At 43.3% G+C, this 18,950-nt stretch overlaps 1 protein-coding gene across 1 annotated transcript in view; it reads right to left on the bottom strand.

The window, feature by feature from the left end:
* LARP1 (La ribonucleoprotein 1, translational regulator) overlaps window positions 1-18,950 on the bottom strand; it is a 3,464,554-nt gene that overhangs the window by 3,123,870 nt on the left and 321,734 nt on the right. Inside the window, exon 2 of the mRNA XM_044069481.1 lies at window positions 4,659-4,720. Coding sequence (XP_043925416.1) covers window positions 4,659-4,720 — 62 coding nt within the window. The remainder of the gene's footprint in view (window positions 1-4,658; window positions 4,721-18,950) is intronic.

The raw sequence follows: 18,950 nt of genomic DNA on the forward strand, positions 1-18,950 counted from the left end.
CCCTGGAAGGGACCCCCACTGAGGAATGTTGTAGAGGTAGAATGTGCCCTAGTGGAATGTGTTCTGACCCCCCTGAGGGGTTGGTTTCCCATGGTGCTTGTAGCAGAAATGGATATAGTGCGCTATCCATCTGGAAATTGTTTTGAAATGGCCTTGCCCTCTGCCCATGGTGCAAAAACGAGTAGTAACTGGACAGATTTCCTGAAGGGCTTAGTCCTATCCAGGTAGAATCTGAACTGTTTGTGCACATCCAAGGAATGCAGGATACTTTCCCCTTTATTTCGAGGATTAGGGAAGAAGGTTGGCAAATGGACTAATTGGTTGACAGCCACACTGGACACCACTTTGGGCATAAAGTAAGGATTAGTCCCGAGGGAGACTCTGCCAGCATGATAAATAATGAAGGGTTCCACAGCCTTAAGTGCTTGTAGCTCAGACACACTTCTCGCTGATGTGATGGCCTGGAGCAAAGCGGTCTTCCAAGAGAGGAATTTTAAGTCTGCTGACGCTTCAGGCTCAAAAAGGGGCAGTGTGAGCTTTTCCAGTACAAAGTTAAGGTTCCAAGCAGGGGTGGGTGCTCCTCCTTGGTGGCCTTAAGTTGTCTGCCCTTCTTAGGAACTGTTTGAGTGGGTACCAGTGCTGGCGTGGCCAGTCCGGGGCAATCAGAATTGTCCTTGGTCTGTCCTGTTTTATCTTGAGCAATATTCTTGAAAGAAGGGGCAGAGGGTGAAATGCATAGATTGAGAGATTGACCCACTGGAAGGATAGGGCATCCACTTTTTCCAGGCCCTGCTGTGAGGTGTCCTGGTGCAGAATTTGCTGAACTGGTGATTGCAGGGGGAGGCAAAGAGATCCACCTCTGAGGTCCCCCATTTCTGAATCAGAAGGCTGAAAGTGCTGGGCTTTAATTGCCACTCGTGTGGGTCTAGGAGTCGTGTGCCAGTGAGTTTTGTTTGCCTGGCAGGAATTGAGCTTGCAGATGGACCTGCACGCCCAAGGCCATGGTCCACAGGGCCATGGCTAGCCTGCAGAGTGGGTAGGAGTGGGCTTCCCCCCTCCTTGTTGATGTACCACATAACTGTGGTGTTGTCTGTTTTTATTAGCAGGGGTCCTGGTGAGAGTAGGGATCTGAAAGCTGTTAGAGCGTGCTGCACAGCTAGCATCTATTTTTGGGTGATGTACAGATGAATTTGACTTGGGCTCCAGTGGCCCTGAATGCACGTCATCCAGGTGTGCCCCCCAGGTATAGTCTGATGTGGCTGTGGTTAGGGTGTGGGCGGTATGGGGTTGAGTAAAGGGCAGTCCTTTGTTGTGGTTGCATGCTGCTGCCCACCAAAGAAACTCTGTCCTTAGACTACGATAGGAATGACGGTTTCCAGGTCCTGAGAATGTTGGCACCAAAGACTTTTTCAGCACCACTGAAGTTTCCTCATATGCAGTCTGGCATATGGAATTAGTAGTATGCATGAGGCCATGAACCCTAGGGCCTGCAGGATTTTCTTTGAGGATAGCTGGGTTCTGGTGTACATTCAAGTGAAGTACTCTGTCAGATAGGATTGTTTTTCTGGAGTAAGGAATACCATCTGGGATGCTGTGTCCAAGCTTGCTCCCAGGAATGCAATACTTTGACTGGGGACTAGTTTTGATTCCTTTTCGCTGATGGCGTACCCCAGGGAGGTTAGGTTTTTTACAAATGTCAGGTGCTGCAACAGCATTTCCTGACTGTCTGTCTGAATCAAGCAGTCGTCCAAGTATGGGTAAATTTGAATTTTTCTCTGTCTGCAGTAGGCAGTGTCTGGAGCCAGGCATTTTGTGAATACTCGGAGCAGTGGATGAACCAAAGGGAAGTGCAGAGAATTGATAATGCATAGATCCTGCCATGAAGCGTAGATATTTCCTGCAGGAGTCCCTTATAGGGATGTGCAGATAGGCTTCTTTCAAGTCTTGGGTGGCTACAGGCATCTTTGGCCAGCACAGGAAGAAGCTGCTGCAGGGTGAGCATTTTGGTACCACCAGGAAGGTGTTTAGAATGGAAAGATCTAGGACTGGATGCCAAGTGCCCTCTTTTCTGGGTACCAGAAAAGTCTGGAATAGAATCCTTGACCTATTTGTTCTGCAGGAAAAGGATAAATTGCCCTTACAGAGAGCAGGGATTGAACTTGGTTTTGTGCCTCTGCCCACTGGTTTGGAGGAAGGTCTGGGAACCCTTTTAGGGTTGGCAATGAGTGGAAGTAAAATTTGTACCCCTGGGATACAACTTTGAGGACCTATCGGTCTTTGGTGATGAAGTCCAGTTTTTTGCATGACAGGCAAGATTCCCTCCTAGGGGCACAAGCAGATGGGCAGAGGTGGGGAGTGGAGTTTAGAAGTCATTGGAAATTCTTTCTGTAAGGGGGTGGCTTAGCACTCCCTGTTTTTGAAGTGGAGGCACTCCAGTGCTTAGATCTCTGCATACCCTGAGACTGTAGTCTGGGGGGGGGGGGGGTCTGTTTCCCCTGGGTCTAGTTTGAGATGGCCTTGAGGGGGCTGGAAAGGACGAATGTTTTTGAGGGGCAATGCCTACTGAATCTAGGAGGCTGTACTTGCAAGAAATCTTTGACTGTCTGAATAAATTTAGCTTTTTCTTCCCTCTTTTTAAAAACCTCTTCTGTTTTGGTGCCAGATTGCCCCTGTTCAAAGGAGCATCTAGTAATTTTGATTTGACATGGTCTGGCAAGGTCTGCTCCTTAAGCCAAGCATGCCTTCTCAGTACAGAACCAGTGACTGCTGCCCTGCAAGATGCCTCTAGAGCGTCAAAGCCACACTGCAATGTATGCTTGCTGACTTGGCTTGCAGAATGCATAAGCTCTTGTAATTCTTTATTTTCTGCACACTCTGCAAAAGTAACTATTTTTTGTTTAAGTTCCATAGTATGTTGTTGGTACTTCAGTATGTGAAACTGGCAATTCAAATCCCTAATGGCAAGAGTTGCAGAGGTGTATACTTTTTTCTTTCTTTCTAAAGCTCTGGAATCCCTGTCCGAAGGGGTTTGATTCTTAGTTGTAGTTGCTTTGACACTTTTAGGCCCCTGGGAGATGACCTCTGGGTCAGCAGTAGAATTTTTGAAAAGGAATTTGAGAGAGTCAGGAACTCTGCAGTACCTGTCTGGTTTCCTAGGAGCAAGGGGGTAAAGTATCAGGAGTTAAACTGGATTCCATAAAGACATCCAGCACATCCAGGACTGGGGGTATTGCTAAAGGCCTATGTTGTGGCAAATATAGAAATTCTCAGAGTCTCTTTTTGGACTGAAGATAGTCTTGGCATTCAGAGTGGAAATGCTCTCAAAGTATGTAAGGTTTCACCAAAAGAAAAATCCTCTGGAGGAGAAGCAGAGGGAATGGATTTCTCTGCATCTGAATCCTCATAAGCAGATAAAGGCATGTCTTCATAACCAGATACCTCAGAGTCGGACTCTTGGTCTGTTAAAGCTGCTGGGAACAGGTCTCTGTCTTAGCAGGGGAAGGCTGACTTCCCCTAAGCGACATAAGGTCTTCTGCCATTTTAAGCATTTGATGTTGTGGCAAGGAAGCAGGTACATGAGTTTGGGTCGGGTTTTTAGACGTAGCACGTACTCTTGGCCTTAGAAACACGGCAGTTTTAGGCAGAACTGAAGACGCGAAAGTCAGTTTGTGTCGAACAGTGGTAGTGCGAAGAACTTCCTCAGAAACCGTTGCCTGCTCAGCGGCTCCGGACCCATCCAAGGTAGAGATATCTGCAAGTTCCACAGTCTAGAGTCTTGCAGCATTACCGGACTCGAACTGGGTCTCAGTAGAGGCCTGTGAATCCAGTGAGCCTGGCATCAGGGGCTGCAAAAGCGCCAGAGTACCGGCAAACTGGCGACTAGCTTAACGGAAGAGCCTTCGGCAGTTTTGGACCTGTGCAGTCTGTCTCTGTCTTGATCCTTACGTTTTTTTTTTTGTTTGTTTGTTTTTTGTTTTTTTTAGGAAAAATCGGTAGTCGGATGGCTTACTGAAGCCATTTCAGAATACGGAGATCAGGAATGAAAGTATTTAGCGACAATAAGGGCCCCACGACGAACAGTTTGGGTGTTGAACAAGGCATAAAACAGACAGCGAGGTACGTAGTGGTCTGTGCCTTAACAGGTGACGCAGTAAGAATGAAAATCTCGGTGTGGTACTTGCTTTCCACAGGCAAGACAATTGTTAACTTTTTCTGACATCGGTTAGAGCAAGAAAAAGATCCCCAACGGGGTACTTAGCTTTAGAAGACTTCAGGAGAATTCAGTTTTGGAAACAAAAATTCAGGTAGCAGCCGACTGGCACTCATGCCAACTGCTTCAGCTTCGGGCTCCTCGGCAAGAAAGACTGATGTAATGGTGTTGGCTGCCTGTATTTATACCCTTGACGACCTGATGTCAGACCTGGGGAGAGAGCAACCAACGCAGAAATATTAATTCTCTGGTATTCAGGCCGACTGAGAACTACCTGCAGGCAGATAAACTCAAGTGTGACAACTGCAACAGTGAAACACTAAGATCATCATCTACTGGTAGGGGAAAAAAGAATCAAGAACCCCCCCTTCAAAAAAAAGCCCCAAGCAAATAGTGGCTAAAATATCCAATTAAGACAGCATTAACTGACAAACATACAAGAACTTACCTTGCCTCCTCTCCTTTGTCTTGAGTGTCCTGCTTTTACCACTTTTGCAGCAACAGTATGTTCTGAAAACAAAATGGTACATTTTAGACAATGGATAACTACAATGCACTGTGCAGGATTACTTTAGCTCTACAAATCACACACTGTAAAAAATGAGGTTTTGTTTTATGAAATTAAGTGGCATCAGAGTTAACAAAAAAGAAGTAATGTACCTAGAATAAGAAAATCTTTTAGGGATTACAATAACCATCCACTTATGAGTAACGTTACTGTCACCAGCACCTAAGTAAGGTGATTCAATGTCCATTAAGGCTCACTCCAGGTCCAGGGAAAACTACAGTTGGGTAAGTAAACTTACCATAACAGTAGATTTTCGACTGACCACTGCTGCAGAAGCCTTAGACATGGGTCATATCCAGTCAAGGATATGGATTGTACCCTTGGTAAAGGAAGGGAGGCTGTCAAGAATATTGTGTTGAACAAAGCTTTGATAAACTCCAACATCAGAGTTGGTTCTAGCTGAGATTTGTTGCAAGTGATAGCAATTCCCAGGTGACAGCATAAATGGGAGTACATAATCTCGTGCATTGATCATATGATGCCTGGTCAGAGTGGTTATGAGCCAGTCATCCAAGTAAGGAAAACACCTGGAATCACTGCAATCTCAAGTGAGATGCCACTACTGCCATACATTTGAACACCCTGGGGGGCTGTATTGAGACCAAAAGCAGAGCTCTGAATTGATGATGACTGGCTCCCAGCCGGAAGCGTAGGTATCTTCTGGATAGTCTGTTCATTTTTGTAAGACAATATGCATTCTGAAGATCCTGAAAATCTATTCAGCACATCAAATCGTCCTTGTCTAGAAAAGGCAGAACAGAATGAACAGTGACCATCCATAACTTTGTGTACTGTGTGGTGACCTCTCTACTCCGGGCCAGTAATTAAGCAGCCTAAATCCTCACCACCGCCAACGATGGAGTGTCACTAAAAACAGCAATGCATTTACACAGTATCATCAGATGGAGCTCTCTGCATCAAGCACAATTTCCCCCAAGAGCACACAGGGAACACACTCCAGATGTGGGACTGAATTCTCTCTCTCCAGATCACAAACAAGATTCACTTTGGAGCACTGTGTCTCAGTTCCAAGTAGCTGACACACATTCATGGGAAAGGCTGATCCAGATTTAGTAGCTGTACCCCTTCTGCCCAGACTATGAGGTAATCACACTGCCACCAGTCAACCATTCTCAGGTTCTTACAAGGGTTTCCAGTTATACTGAGTAAAACAATACCAACATAAATGCGAGTGCGTAACCAAAGCAGCAACGCTTTTCGGAGTGGTCAAGGCATCACTATAATAAGCACAAGTACTCTCAAGATGTTAAAAGTATTCTCTAAAATAAACAGCCACAGTGAATGGTATAAATATTTAAAAATAAATTACAAAATAATAAACATGACAATACTAAATATCCAAGTATAATAAACATCAGTGCTTCAATCACAGAAGAAATAAAAACACAGTTGGACAGAGTCACACAGATACAGAAAAATAAACTGATCTCACTGCACTTCCTGACTGTCTAAAGAATAACTGTTCCCTAGCTAACTTAATATAGTAAGGCAACATAGGATGTTGAGATGATTACTTCCACAAGGCCAGGTGATGAGCTTCTATCTAAACTGAACTAACTCAACTGACTGCGATAACTGTCATAGATCTTTATATCAGGTTCCAAAGAAAACAAAAATTGATGCGAATTCCATCTTCAGTGCTGGTTATGGAATGACATCAAATTTGATCACCTGACTTCAGTAGAGTACACACAGAGCTTTGCCAAGATCTGTTTGATCACCTGACTTCAGTACAGTACAAACTCAGAGCTTTGCCAAGATCTGTTGCAGTACCTGAAAGCTATAGAACAATTTCCAAAACTACCCCTTCTTCCCAGAATTCTTAGTTTAAACATTTAATCAGTTATAACACCATTGACACATTTTTAACACAAGCATCTGTACAAGTCATTGTAACAGTCAAATGAAATTTACAGAACTCCAGCTAACTATGCTGGCATATGTTACGCATGCCCTGCCCTATTCTCCCTGACACAGATGGCAATACCTCACATCACACACTGAACTTACTTGTTTAGAATGCAGAGATCCAAAATTAGTTTCCAGTCCTCCATTTACTTTGGCACTAAAAAGAATCTTGAGTAATTTCTGACCTCTTTCTGGTCTGTGGGGGGACCTATTGGATGTTGTTTTCCTAGCAGATTTTTTTTCTAGTGCTTCTGCTTTCCTGTGACTGGGTAGATCATCAGGAATTTTGTTTATTGTTAAGAGGGAGGGTAGGAAAAAGGGCGTTATATAACCTCTAGAAATAATCCTCTGCACCCATGACTGTTTTGTAATCTCTAGCCAGGCTCTGGTGCAGGGATAAATGTCCACCACTGGAGGCAGTTGTGGTCAATCAGGCTTCCTTTCAGGAGTGCTGGTAGGATCAGTCAAAAAAGGTATCTCTAGATCCTTGGTTTTGCAGACCTCCTCTGCCAAGTGCCCAGCATCTTTCATTAAGAGTTTCCACCTCTGCCCCTAAGGGAAGCATCTTCATGTGCATTCTTGGAAAGGACACTGGAATTTTCTGAACCATATTTTCTGACCACCTTGTTGATTCCTACAAAATGTCCTTTGCGGAGCTGTAAAAAATGTACACCCACAGTAGACAGGGTTTAACCTTCCTGCTCAAAGCTGGATAATGCATCTTTAATCTTGGGGCCAAAGAACAAACCTTCTCCAATGCTCCCTTTGACAGAAGACTTGAAGGGCTCCATGAAATCACACAGGCATACCCAAGCATGCCTCCTAATGGAAATGTCTAAACCTGCTAACCTTAAGGTACTTTTCACTGCATGGGAGATGAGCCTCATGGATGAGTCTGACACTGACTGTGGGGTACCCAACTGTGAAATAATCAAGCTCTCTGCCTCAGAAGTAATGGTTCCAGAAAGAGACTTAAGTTCTTTAATCAAATCTCTCTGAAGTCTAGTGAAGTGTGCAAAATAATTCAGTGACCAAAATGCAAAAGTCGCTGAAGCATATACATGCTTCCTGAATCTGTCCAGCAACCTACCTAACAGGGGGATGAACAGAGGAACTTTGTCCTGCAAGTTTTTTGCGGCAGACGCTACAACCATGGCATCAACTGTTACTCCCTTGCTCTAAAATTCCCTGGCCTTGGGTAGTGCCAGGATCCTGTGTGGTCTCTTGTGGATCGACTCAATGGAATCAGGTTCCTTCCACACCCATCAAATCAAAGAGCTAGTAAGCAGGCAGACTCACCCAGGAGGTAGAGGCTTCCAGGAATACTGATTCTTCTTGGGGAGCGTTAATTGGTAAACCAGTCACCCCCTTTGCTTGAGGAAATAGAGTACGCCTCCAAAGGAGGACACCAATCAGGTAGCGATCTCTGTGACCATTTCATTGAAATCAGACTCAGTCTCACAGAGGATACCAAGTGCCTCATTTTACACTTTCCTCAAAGGGGCTTCTTCAGAAGGTTGTTCCAGATAAGTACTGGAAGATCTCAATATACCCTGCTGGATATCCTAGAGACTGGGATGGCTCTCCCTGTGGTGCAGGAAGTTGAGTCTCAAGACGCAAAGACAACTCTGTCTGGGAAGCAGAAGTCAAGGAGGGTGGATTCTTCCTCCCTCTTGGGTAAAAGTCTCTCCACTACATCAGCAAGTCTCAGATAGAAAGCAGATGGCTCCAAAAAGACATGCTTCCAGACTGTTGGCTCTTTCCGATGTGAAGGCAAACCACTCAAGGCAGGGGTCGGAGTTGAGCTGTCCAGCACCAAGGCACCAAGGGGCAGAGATGGCTCAGACAATCTCCGAGTCAACTCCAACACCCCAGATCCAGTGCAGATGCTATGGCTCCAAAATGTTCAGAGCGGGTCCACTCAGACTATCACAGAAAATATAATTATCTTCAAATCGGATACAAACTGATCCAGGATCCTCCGATTCAACTGTTCCAAAAACAAAAAGTCAGATTGGAGAAGACAGGCTGGACATTACTCTTAAAGGTCTCCAGACCTGACTGGGTAGGAGCCGGGAGAACCCCCATTTGAATTAGAGTCAAGAGGAATCTCATCATCATCCTGTCCACATCTGCTTCGGTCAGACTTCTGGAGGAACAAGATAAAGTTATTGATGAAGCCCTAGGAGGATTACACTTGGGAGACCTTTCCAGAAAGGGAGGAGGAAGATGAGAGGACACGCGACCCAGGCATGAAGGAGATTTGACCTGGGGCGACCTATCCATATGCTTCTTCGAATCCAAGGGGGTTATATCCAAAGTTGTTTTTAAAAATCTAGTCCGACTGGACAATTTTGTCTTTGGATCCTAAAAGGACAGATCCAAAGGTTTTGAAATCTTTAGAGGCCATTCTGAACCTGGGGTCAAGGAACTTGTAGGGTCCAGAGAATGCTTTTTAGCCTCTATCATGTTTTTTAAAGGGGTTTGAGCACCAGATGCTATATTACATTTTTATGGGAGTAACCCATTTAAAATTAGGGTACATTTTCCATCAATAAGGGCCCTAGGGTTGAAGGCCTTGCAAATGTCACAGGCAAAATCCAAGTGAGCCGGGTCTAAACAATAAACAGAGTGTAGCAAAGTAAATCCAATGGGACAGGTAAACGCTCAAGTTCACAGAAAAAAGTTTAAAATCAGTAAATAAAGCCAGGAACTGAGCGACAGTGAGGAAGTCAAACGATGCAAAAATTAATTAAAATCTCCACTTTTAATACAAAAATATAAGACAGGATAAGCGCTTTCACAAGTAGCTTCATCAGATCCATACAAAAAATCCAAGTGTTAATTGCATGCTTATATACCTGCAGATAATGACTCATACTCATGGTTAATTAGCAAACAAGGTACTGCCCATCATTTTTAAAGATATAGATGATGTTTAAAATGACAGATAAAAATTAATATATAAAAGCTTCATAAAATGCATTGCTGAAAGATAGATAATGGCTAGGCATCAAATTACAAACATATTGATCAGAATATTGTGATTAACTGAATTATATTAAGAAACACAAAACTATGTATAAATTAAAAAAGTAGATACATCTGTATATAATCAGTGTATAACAATTCATTTGACATTTCCACGTTGTTTTAGTTTTGGTCTTATAGAGGCGCTCTCATTCAGGCCAAAACCTTTGTCAGCCCTTAATGAAATAATCCATTGCATTTCCTTACTTTGTGTAGGTTCTGATATCACCTCCCCTTACATTAGGAGAAATAACTTCTAGCACCTTAAATAAAAAATAATGTTCATTGTTGTTTAATGTAATATGTTTGGCTAGAGCATTGTGCAATGTATCTCTTCATATAACAGATATGCTCCCTCATCCTATCTCTTAAGGGGCGATTAGTCTTGCCTATGTAGAATGACGGGCAGGATTGACAAGTAGCCAAATAAACCACATCTGATGTCATACAGTTTGCATCTGCTTGTATCATAAATACTTTCTGTAAGTCTGGTTGAAATAATCGAGTGTTACTGTCAATAAAATGGCAAAAATTACAATGCCCACATGGCTTCGTACAACCACCCTTATTATCACTTTTTATAGTTTTAGGGTAACAAAGTATCCTTTTTAAATTATGTTTATTCCTATAAAGGAAAGTGGGTGTCTCACCCACGATCCGTTTTAAATCACTGTCAACATGTAAGATACCCCAATGCCTATTAACTTCCTTGATTTTGAAGTAGTCAGAAGAAAATTGAGTTGAAAATCTAATACTGTGGTTATTACAGTTATTACCTAAAGGATTATCAAATTCCCTAGGACCAAAATAAGGTGCTGCTCTAGTGCAACGCAGTTCATATATGTCATCCATATGAGAGTTGATTTCAGTTTGGGTATAACTCCTATTGACCAATCTGTTTTTCAGGCTAGTTAACTCAGTTTCAAAGCCATCATTCATGGGCAGTACCTTGTTTGCTAATTAACCATGAGTATGAGTCATTATCTGCAGGTATATAAGCATGCAATTAACACTTGGATTTTGTATGGATCTGATGAAGCTACTTGCGAAAGCGCTTATCCTGTCGTATTTTTGTATTAAAAGTGGAGATTTTAATTAATTTTTGCATCGTTTGACTTCCTCACTGTCGCTCAGTTCCTGGCTTTTACTGATAATAAACAGAGTGTGCATCAGATAGAGGAGTTTCATGGCCACAGGCTGTATATTTTGTAAAACCAGAGGGTTTTTAACGAGAATGAAATTTTTTTTCTGCTTTATATATGGACAGAAAAGGATAAAAGCAAAGTATTGCCAACAAAGGTAATACACCTTAAAGGTATAAGAGAAAAAGATGAAAAGGAAATTATGGTACTGTAGAATTAGGCTGGGTTCCTTCTGTGCAGATTCTGCATGTCCTCCCTGCATTCGCGTGGGTTTCCTCCCACATTCCAAAGACATGCATCTTGACGGTTTCTCTCTAAGCCTTCACTGAAAATGGGCTCTGTCCCAGTTGGACTTCCCCAGTAAAAAAATGTTAAATAAGTAAAACCAAGGGAGGATAAGTACAGAATTTTACTAAGAAAGATGTAAATAGATGAAACAAAGAAAATTCTACTTTTACTTGCAAAAACCTTCTACCACTTGAGAGTTGGTGACCACATCTGTATGCAAAGGTGGCAAATGAGATTGGAGGTCTTGTAAGGTGACTGGTGCATCATTGGTAAGGGAAGAGCTCGAGAGTTTGTGTTCCACAAGCTGGAAAAAGCAGCTGGGTTGGATCCGAACAGATGTTGAGGAATGAATGAAAATGACATCAGATTTTGGGATAATTATGCAGTGGAAAAATTTGATGGAGAAGGTGCTCACCTGGTTACAAAAGTTAGTGTATGGAGGGGGTGTAAGCTAGGGACCATACATGCTGCACTGTCAGAAAGGCCTGCGACATCTTACTGCTAGCCCAAATATACATAAACTGACCTCCTAGACCTGATTAACCTGACAAAGCCTGACTTAAGAGTCCAGAACTTGGGCTATGAAGCTAACTATGACAAGCTGCTCACAGTCAAGAGACACTCCTGAGAGAAGCCTACCCCATCAGGATGTGAAAAGGCCCCTAACCTAAGCTTCTTGGCAGATTAAAAAAAAACTTATGTACTCATCATAATGTCCTATCTACGTTGTCCATTATCATTCTTCCTCAACTGATGGGTTCTGATTAGAGACTCTGATCCGACTACCGCTTTTACCAGATCTTCCAATGCAAAACTCTCAAGTTCCGCCATTTTCTCATAATGCCCCGCCAACCTAATATACCTCAAATCAAGTTTGCTGCCCCAAGATATAAAGGAACAACTTGTAAAGAAATTAATGACAGAAAAGATAAAGTAAGTGGAGCTCAAACAAGTAAGAGTTTCCTGTAGAAATTCTTAGGATTTTCCAGAAGCAAAGGGATGGGGGAAGGTGGGCAGGACGTTGAAGAAAGAAAATGGACAACACGGATGGATTGTCATAGTGAGTACATACATTTTTTATCTGATGTTGCCCTTTTCATTCATTCTTCCACTGACAGGACAGAGTCCCCATCTACTCTAACCTTGGGTGGCCATCATGGAAGGAGTACTGCAGAGCTAAAAGCATCTCTGTTCCTAGAAACAGAATCTTATCTGTAATGGGCAACAAAAGTGAGCATTAGTCTACACTGCAGCTGCACAAATATCATCTAAGGAAACCCTTGATCAAAAGACTGAACAGACTGCCACAGACCTCATGCAGTGAGCTTTAGAAGGCTTAGCCAAGGATAATAATTTTTTGACCATAGACAAAGGAGATAACCAGTTAATCATTTGGTCAACATAACTTAGATGGATTTGCCCAATCTGTTCACAGATGAACAAACTAACACCTGGTCAGTTTTCCTGACGTCTTTGGTTCTATACAGAGAAAACAATGTTGTGTATGCACATCCAATAGATGCAGAATATACTCGCCCTTAATTGAAAAGTTTGTAAAGAAAATTGGGAGATTAAAGAGCTGGGTTATGTTAGACTCAGAAGCTACCTTAGGCAAAAAAAGACACTGATCCACAAGGACACCTTACCTTTGGAAAACTATGTAAGGAGGTTTAGAAGATAGAGCCTGGAGTTCAGATACTCATCTAGCTGATGTGATAGCACCAGAAAAATGGTTTTCCAAGATTAAAAGTTTAGATCTGCCTTTGCTGAAGGTTCAAAGGGAGTTTAGGTAAAGGTCTGAAGCACAATAGTTAAGTCCCAAGGTGTACTAGGATCCTTTAATGGAGGTTTAAGTAAAGGCTCCTTTGAGAAAAGCTTTACATAGTTTAGAAGAAATAAAGGTAGAGTTTTCACCCAAGTGGAAATAAAAAATGGCAGCCAACTGGATCTTAACAGTAGAAAAACTAGCCACTATGTTGAAAACTGAAGCTAAAAATTCAAGAACACATAGCACAGGTGCTGAAAAGGGATCCAGAATAAAAATTTCTTCCATTCATTTTTGGAAATCTTTCTAGTGGAAGATTTGAGAAGATTGAGAAGATAAGCAATCAGTGGAACTGGAGAAATCATTTGGTCAGTCTGTGGCCTGTTAATTCTGAAAGAGTCATCTGTTGGCTGAGACAGGAGGCTTGGAGTTGGATGCAGTATCTAGGGCAGAGGAAGAAGGCAAGGCTAAAGGAAGGGGAACCAAATCTGATGAAGCCACAAGGGGGCAATGAGGATTACTTGATTCTCTGACAGAATGCTTTCTACAGAAATCTGGGAATGAGAGGCAGAGGTGGATAAGCATAAAGGAGATTAGAGGGCCAATCGTGGACTACATCTCCTCTGACACCCCCGTTGTCAGGATCACAGCAAAGAACCTGTTGCACTTTTTGTTTAGGGTGAAGCAAACAGATCGCAGCATTGACTGAAAATTCTGGCACTTTGACAATGACAGACCACTCGTGAGGCATCAGAATGGACCTCCTTAGTTTGTCCACAATCATGCTGAATTTCCCCAGAATGTGCATTGCTACTAGAAAGTGACCAAAAGAGATTGCACACTGCTGCTCTCTCACTGCTTCCCGACAAAGTGGATAAGTCTCCACTCCCCCTTGTTTGCTGACATACCAGATCACTGACTTATTGCCCGTCTGAATGGCAACTGTCCCAGATAGTAGCTCGTCTTGAAAGGTCTGCTCTCATTTCCACAACACTGAGTCTTGACTTCATCAGGGGACCATGTACGTTCGACTGTTCTTCAGAAGTAGTGCTCCGCCACCCCAGTTGGGAGGCATCCATGATCACTATGGCTGTGAGCAGGGGAAGAACAAATGGAAAACCTTCCAAGAGATTGTTTTAATAAATCTACCAAAGAGGATACCTTTTGCATGTCTGCGTGATCTTGACTGGAGCAGCTACAGGATGCTGAAGGAAGGACCGCTGATGCACTCCACTGAAGTATTTGCAAGTGAAACCCAGCCAGAGGAATTTTGAATTACTCTCCAGAAGTGTGACCTCAGTGTCTGCATTCCAGAAGGAGGAAGGGAGGTTATCTGACTGTCTAGATGAGCACCTATGAACTCCAGACTGCATAGGTGTGAACTGCAATTTGTTGTAACTGATTGTAATGCCATGATGGCTGCACAACTGGAGCAAGTAGTCCTTTGCTTGTAGGAGTCCATGCCTGGTTGGAGCAGATAGAAGCCAGCCATCTAAGTATAGAAACAATAGGAATCCCAGCAGTTTCAAGTGAGCTGCTACCACTGCCATGCACTTGAACACCCTGGGGGTTGCGGTGAGACCAAAGGGCAGTGCTTTGAACAGATGACTGGCTCTCAGCTGGAAGCACAAATATCTTCTGGACTGCCCATTTATTTTGATGAGAGAGATTTTCATGATGTGTACTATTCAGCACATCCAATCGTCCTTTTGCAGTAGTGACGAAATGGACTGATCTGGGGCCATCCAAAACATTGAATACTGCACAAACTGGTTTAGAATTGGTCTCAAGCCTAGACTTTTTTGGCACCAAGAAGAATCCTGAATAGGTCCCAGACCTTCTCTGGTTTGGGAGAACCTCTTGGCGGACTCTCTTGTCTAGCAGCTTTTTTTCCCCATAATGTTGCTGCTTCCCTCTGATTAGGTGGAACATCAAAGATTTTCATTTTGATTGGTGGTATTTGGGGGGAAAAGTATTATGTAACCTCTGGATATGATTCGCTGCATCCAGAAAAATCTTTTGTTACAGATAACCAGGCTTCCTGGTGCAGACTGAAGCATCCCCAGACTACCTCCAGAGTACAACAGTCGGGACTCCCTTCAGGATCGCTGAAAAGGAATCTCTAAAGCCATGGTTCTGCGGGCCACTTCTGCAATGGGGATGGCAACTTCAATCTGTGTTCCCTCCTCTGACTCTGGGGGAACTATCTCCATGTGAATCTTGAAAAGGACCCCAGGATTTGTGAAACCACATTTTGTACCTTCCTGCTGATTCTTTCGGAAAGGTTGAGGAATTGAAAAAAGTTCACCCATGACAGACAGGGTCTTCCTCTGTTGCACACAACTAAACATGTCCTTTACCTTGAGGCCAAACAAGGAAGATCCAATCAAAGGGTGCACTGATGAATAAAGACAAAGGGCTCCACAAAAAAATTAAAAAAAAAAAAATCACAGGTCTCCTTATAACTATGCCTGAACTTGCCACCTGTGAAGTACCTTCAGCTGCAGGGGAAATCAGCCTTATTGATGCATTAAAAATAGACTTGAGTGGATGCAGAAAGAGATTTGTACAGTTCTTTAGTCAAAAATCTCTAATCTCATAAAATCTGCTAGCTAACTCAACGACCGGAGGGCAAAGGTCTCTGAAGCACATGAGCTTAAGTCTGTCCCAGACCCAGGATTCGCTTTTAAGGGGGGATGGACAGAAGAACTTAGTTCTGCACGTTTTATTTTTTTTTGTTTGTTTGCTTTTTGTGGTTGCCACCACAACCATGACATCAACCAAGACTCCTTTGCTCCAGTGTGCCTAGTCCTTAAGGCGAGATAGAATTTTATCAGGACTTTTAGGGATCGGCTCTACAATATCAAGCTCCTTCCATGCCCAGCGAGAAACAAGATCTACGATTTCATCAGCCGGGGGAATCTATGTTCAGCAGCAAAGGCCCAAGAGGGAAAGGTGGCTACGAAAACTTCAGTGCATCTCAATCCCAAGACACTGCACTGACTCTTCAGCTCCAAGAGTTCTCAGACGCTGAATGGCTTGGGACCGGGCACCTCAGAAGTTGCTGGAGTCAAAGAACAGACCATCTATGGATGCAATGAGAACACCCCAGGGGTCTCAGATTCGAGGGCTCAACCACTGGGTCGAATCAGAAAAGGCAAGACTAAGGGGCTAAGTGGACAAAGGTCATTCACGGACCCGTCGGGGGGTCAGCACAGGTAGTATTCCCCATCCGAATCAGAGCTCTGAGAAATTCTCATTATCCTCTCTACATCAGGTTCAGATAAGATTCTGGAAGACCTAAGAGAAGATGTGAAGGATGGAGGTTTTTAATGCCTGCAGGGGGGATCCCTCCAAAAAAGGGTGAAAGGAGCCATGAAGTGACCTGAGCCAGTAGGTGCAGAGATGTTTCATTTTAGTAGGAGGCTCCGATGAAGGAGCTAATGAGGAAAAATGGTCCAGGGACCTCTTGCATGAATGTTTCCATAGAAGCTGAATCAGGCTTCCCCTTGTCTGGTTTCTTGGAGGGGGGGGGTTAAAGCCCCAGACACAGAAGTAGAGCAGGTAGATGGGAGAAGAGTTGAGTTGAATGCAGAGCAAATAAAGCAATCAGCATCGGAGTGCGCTGGTGCTAAACAATACACACATTCCCCATGGGCATCCGAGTTAGGGATTTTATGCCCGCAGGTAGTGCACTTTTTAAAACCAGAAGGCTTGTCAACCATAACTACAAAGGATGAAACCTACGTAAATAAAGTTGTTTAAGTAGGAGAATAAAGGGACAGATAAAAAGCTACCAACAAGGGTTGTGAAAAGGGTACTCTAAACAGTAAACTGAATTTAGAGAGACAGTACTGTCAAATAGATAACAGAAGATAGAAATGTGCTTAAAGATAATGGAAAAGTGGTAAGGGAGATAGAAGAATGTAAAAATAAAACCATAGTAAGATTTCCAAGATGCAGCTCATGAAGAAACTGATACAAACTCAGAGCTTAACAGCGACAGGATCTGTGTCTGAAGCTGAAATGCGGCAAACGAGATTTGAGGTATGTTAGGTTGGGTAGGGCATTGTGGGTAAAGGGAGGATCTTGAGAGTTTTTTTAATCTGAAGATCTGGTAGAAGCAGCCTAGTCATATCAGTCTCCGATTCAAAAAGGTGAGGAATTAATGAAAAGGCCAACATCACATCAGCCTTTTGACCGGATGGAGCTGGAATCCTCTTGGCTTCTACAGGTTTGGGAAAGGAGGAGGTTGTAGAAACAATAAGAAAAGCCTCTGAAACATCCTTGAGTAGAGTAGCTTTCTGCTTCTCCAATTCTGGCCTGCTTCTTCAGTGACAGAGGAAGGCTAGACTACAGCATGTGCTACACAACACCTCCCCTCAACACCCGATATATTTAGTGTGCTTGCGTCTGTGTGTGTGTGGGGGGGGGGGGGGGGTGCCGCACAGAGAGACACTTTTCCATGTTTAAAAGAACTGATAACTCTAAAACAAATACCTTTAGCATAAGCAAACCTAATATCTTTAGCAAAAGCAAACCTATAACTACCCCTGGAAGGAAAAAAAAAAAAAGATACCAGCAACTCTTAAGGTAATCAACTGCCTTAACTGATACCATTCTTCTGCAAGTTCCACTTACCTGTTAACAGCATATGTTCATTGATCACAATGCCTTAACTGGCATATGGGTAGTAGTGCCCTGCAACTCTGTCAAAGCTTAAAGCTCCTCCTACTGTCTGTCTGAGGGTGAAGGATCAGTCAACTGGCAGGACCAGGACAGATCTTCACACCTTTTGGTTTTCTAGGATCCAACAGGAAGAGCAGACGGAAATTAGAAGTTATGTACTCACCATAACGTTCCATCTGAGTAGGTATCTTCATTTGTTAGCAACCTTTTGGATACGGATCCGATCTCAGATCCGAGCCGGCAACTTCTACCACGGCAGACAAGTAGAAATGGCTGCTAAATGCACTTAATGGATGCATAGGGTAAGCCATCCTTAAGTAGCTCACACAGATATTTCAAGACCAAAGAGATATCAACTCAAATGGCCCCTCTGCTTCCATTTAGACACCACTTAGAAAACCTCATCCATTTGTAAACATACAATTTTCTAGTAGCCATTTTCTGGCCTCCTTTATCATCCATTTCATATCCTCACAACACTGAGGAAACAGACAAGACTGAATCATCTATGCAATCAACTGACGTTTTGCCAAAATAAGGGTGCACCAGTTGCCCCTGAGCCTATGTAAGCAGATCCAGGGTATGAGGAAGGCTGTGTTAACTGCCCATGGCCAATACAATTAACAGCGAGAACCAAGACTGACTGGAACAACAGGGGGTCAAGCACAATGACCTATGGCATTTCTCTATGGACTTTCAGAAGTTCCAAGTGAATCAATAGAAAGTGTGAACACACACTTAGGAACATTTCCATCCAAGGGAATGGGAATGCATCTGTCCTCCAAGCATGGCTTCAGGTCAGGAACATAATTTCTACTGCTGTTTGTTTTGAAAGGAGGTGTACAGATCTGACACATTCCTCACATCTGGATTAAATCTTGGACCACCAGTGGCTTGAGCTTCCATTCATGCGGTTCTGCCCAGGATCCGATTAATCTGTCTGCCAATGTTCTGCACTGATGGTATATATGATGCCTTAATAGGCAGGATATTGAGAAACCTGTTCCCAGGCTATCTTTGCCAACTGACACAGAGGGTAAGGCCTCACACTTCAGTGGGTTTTTTTTGGAGGTACCACATCACTGTTGCATTTGTACATAATCACTAGACGACGACCAAGAATCTGAAGGTGGTGGAGGACTTTCAAAGAGTAAATCACTACCAACATCTTCATGATTTTGATGAGTTTCCATGCGTCCCTAAGCTCAAGTGGCTTGAACTTGTACCCCCACTGACACAGCTCCCCAGGAAAAGCAAGATGGCTGTCTTGACAGATTGTACTGGCAACTGGGAGGGGAGAAAGGAAGCCCTGGACTGACAGAGTGTTCT

Source organism: Protopterus annectens, chromosome 4.part0, assembly GCF_019279795.1.
Source record: "Protopterus annectens isolate FY-2018-M chromosome 4.part0, PAN1.0, whole genome shotgun sequence".
In the NCBI taxonomy this organism is placed as follows: domain Eukaryota; kingdom Metazoa; phylum Chordata; order Ceratodontiformes; family Protopteridae; genus Protopterus; species Protopterus annectens.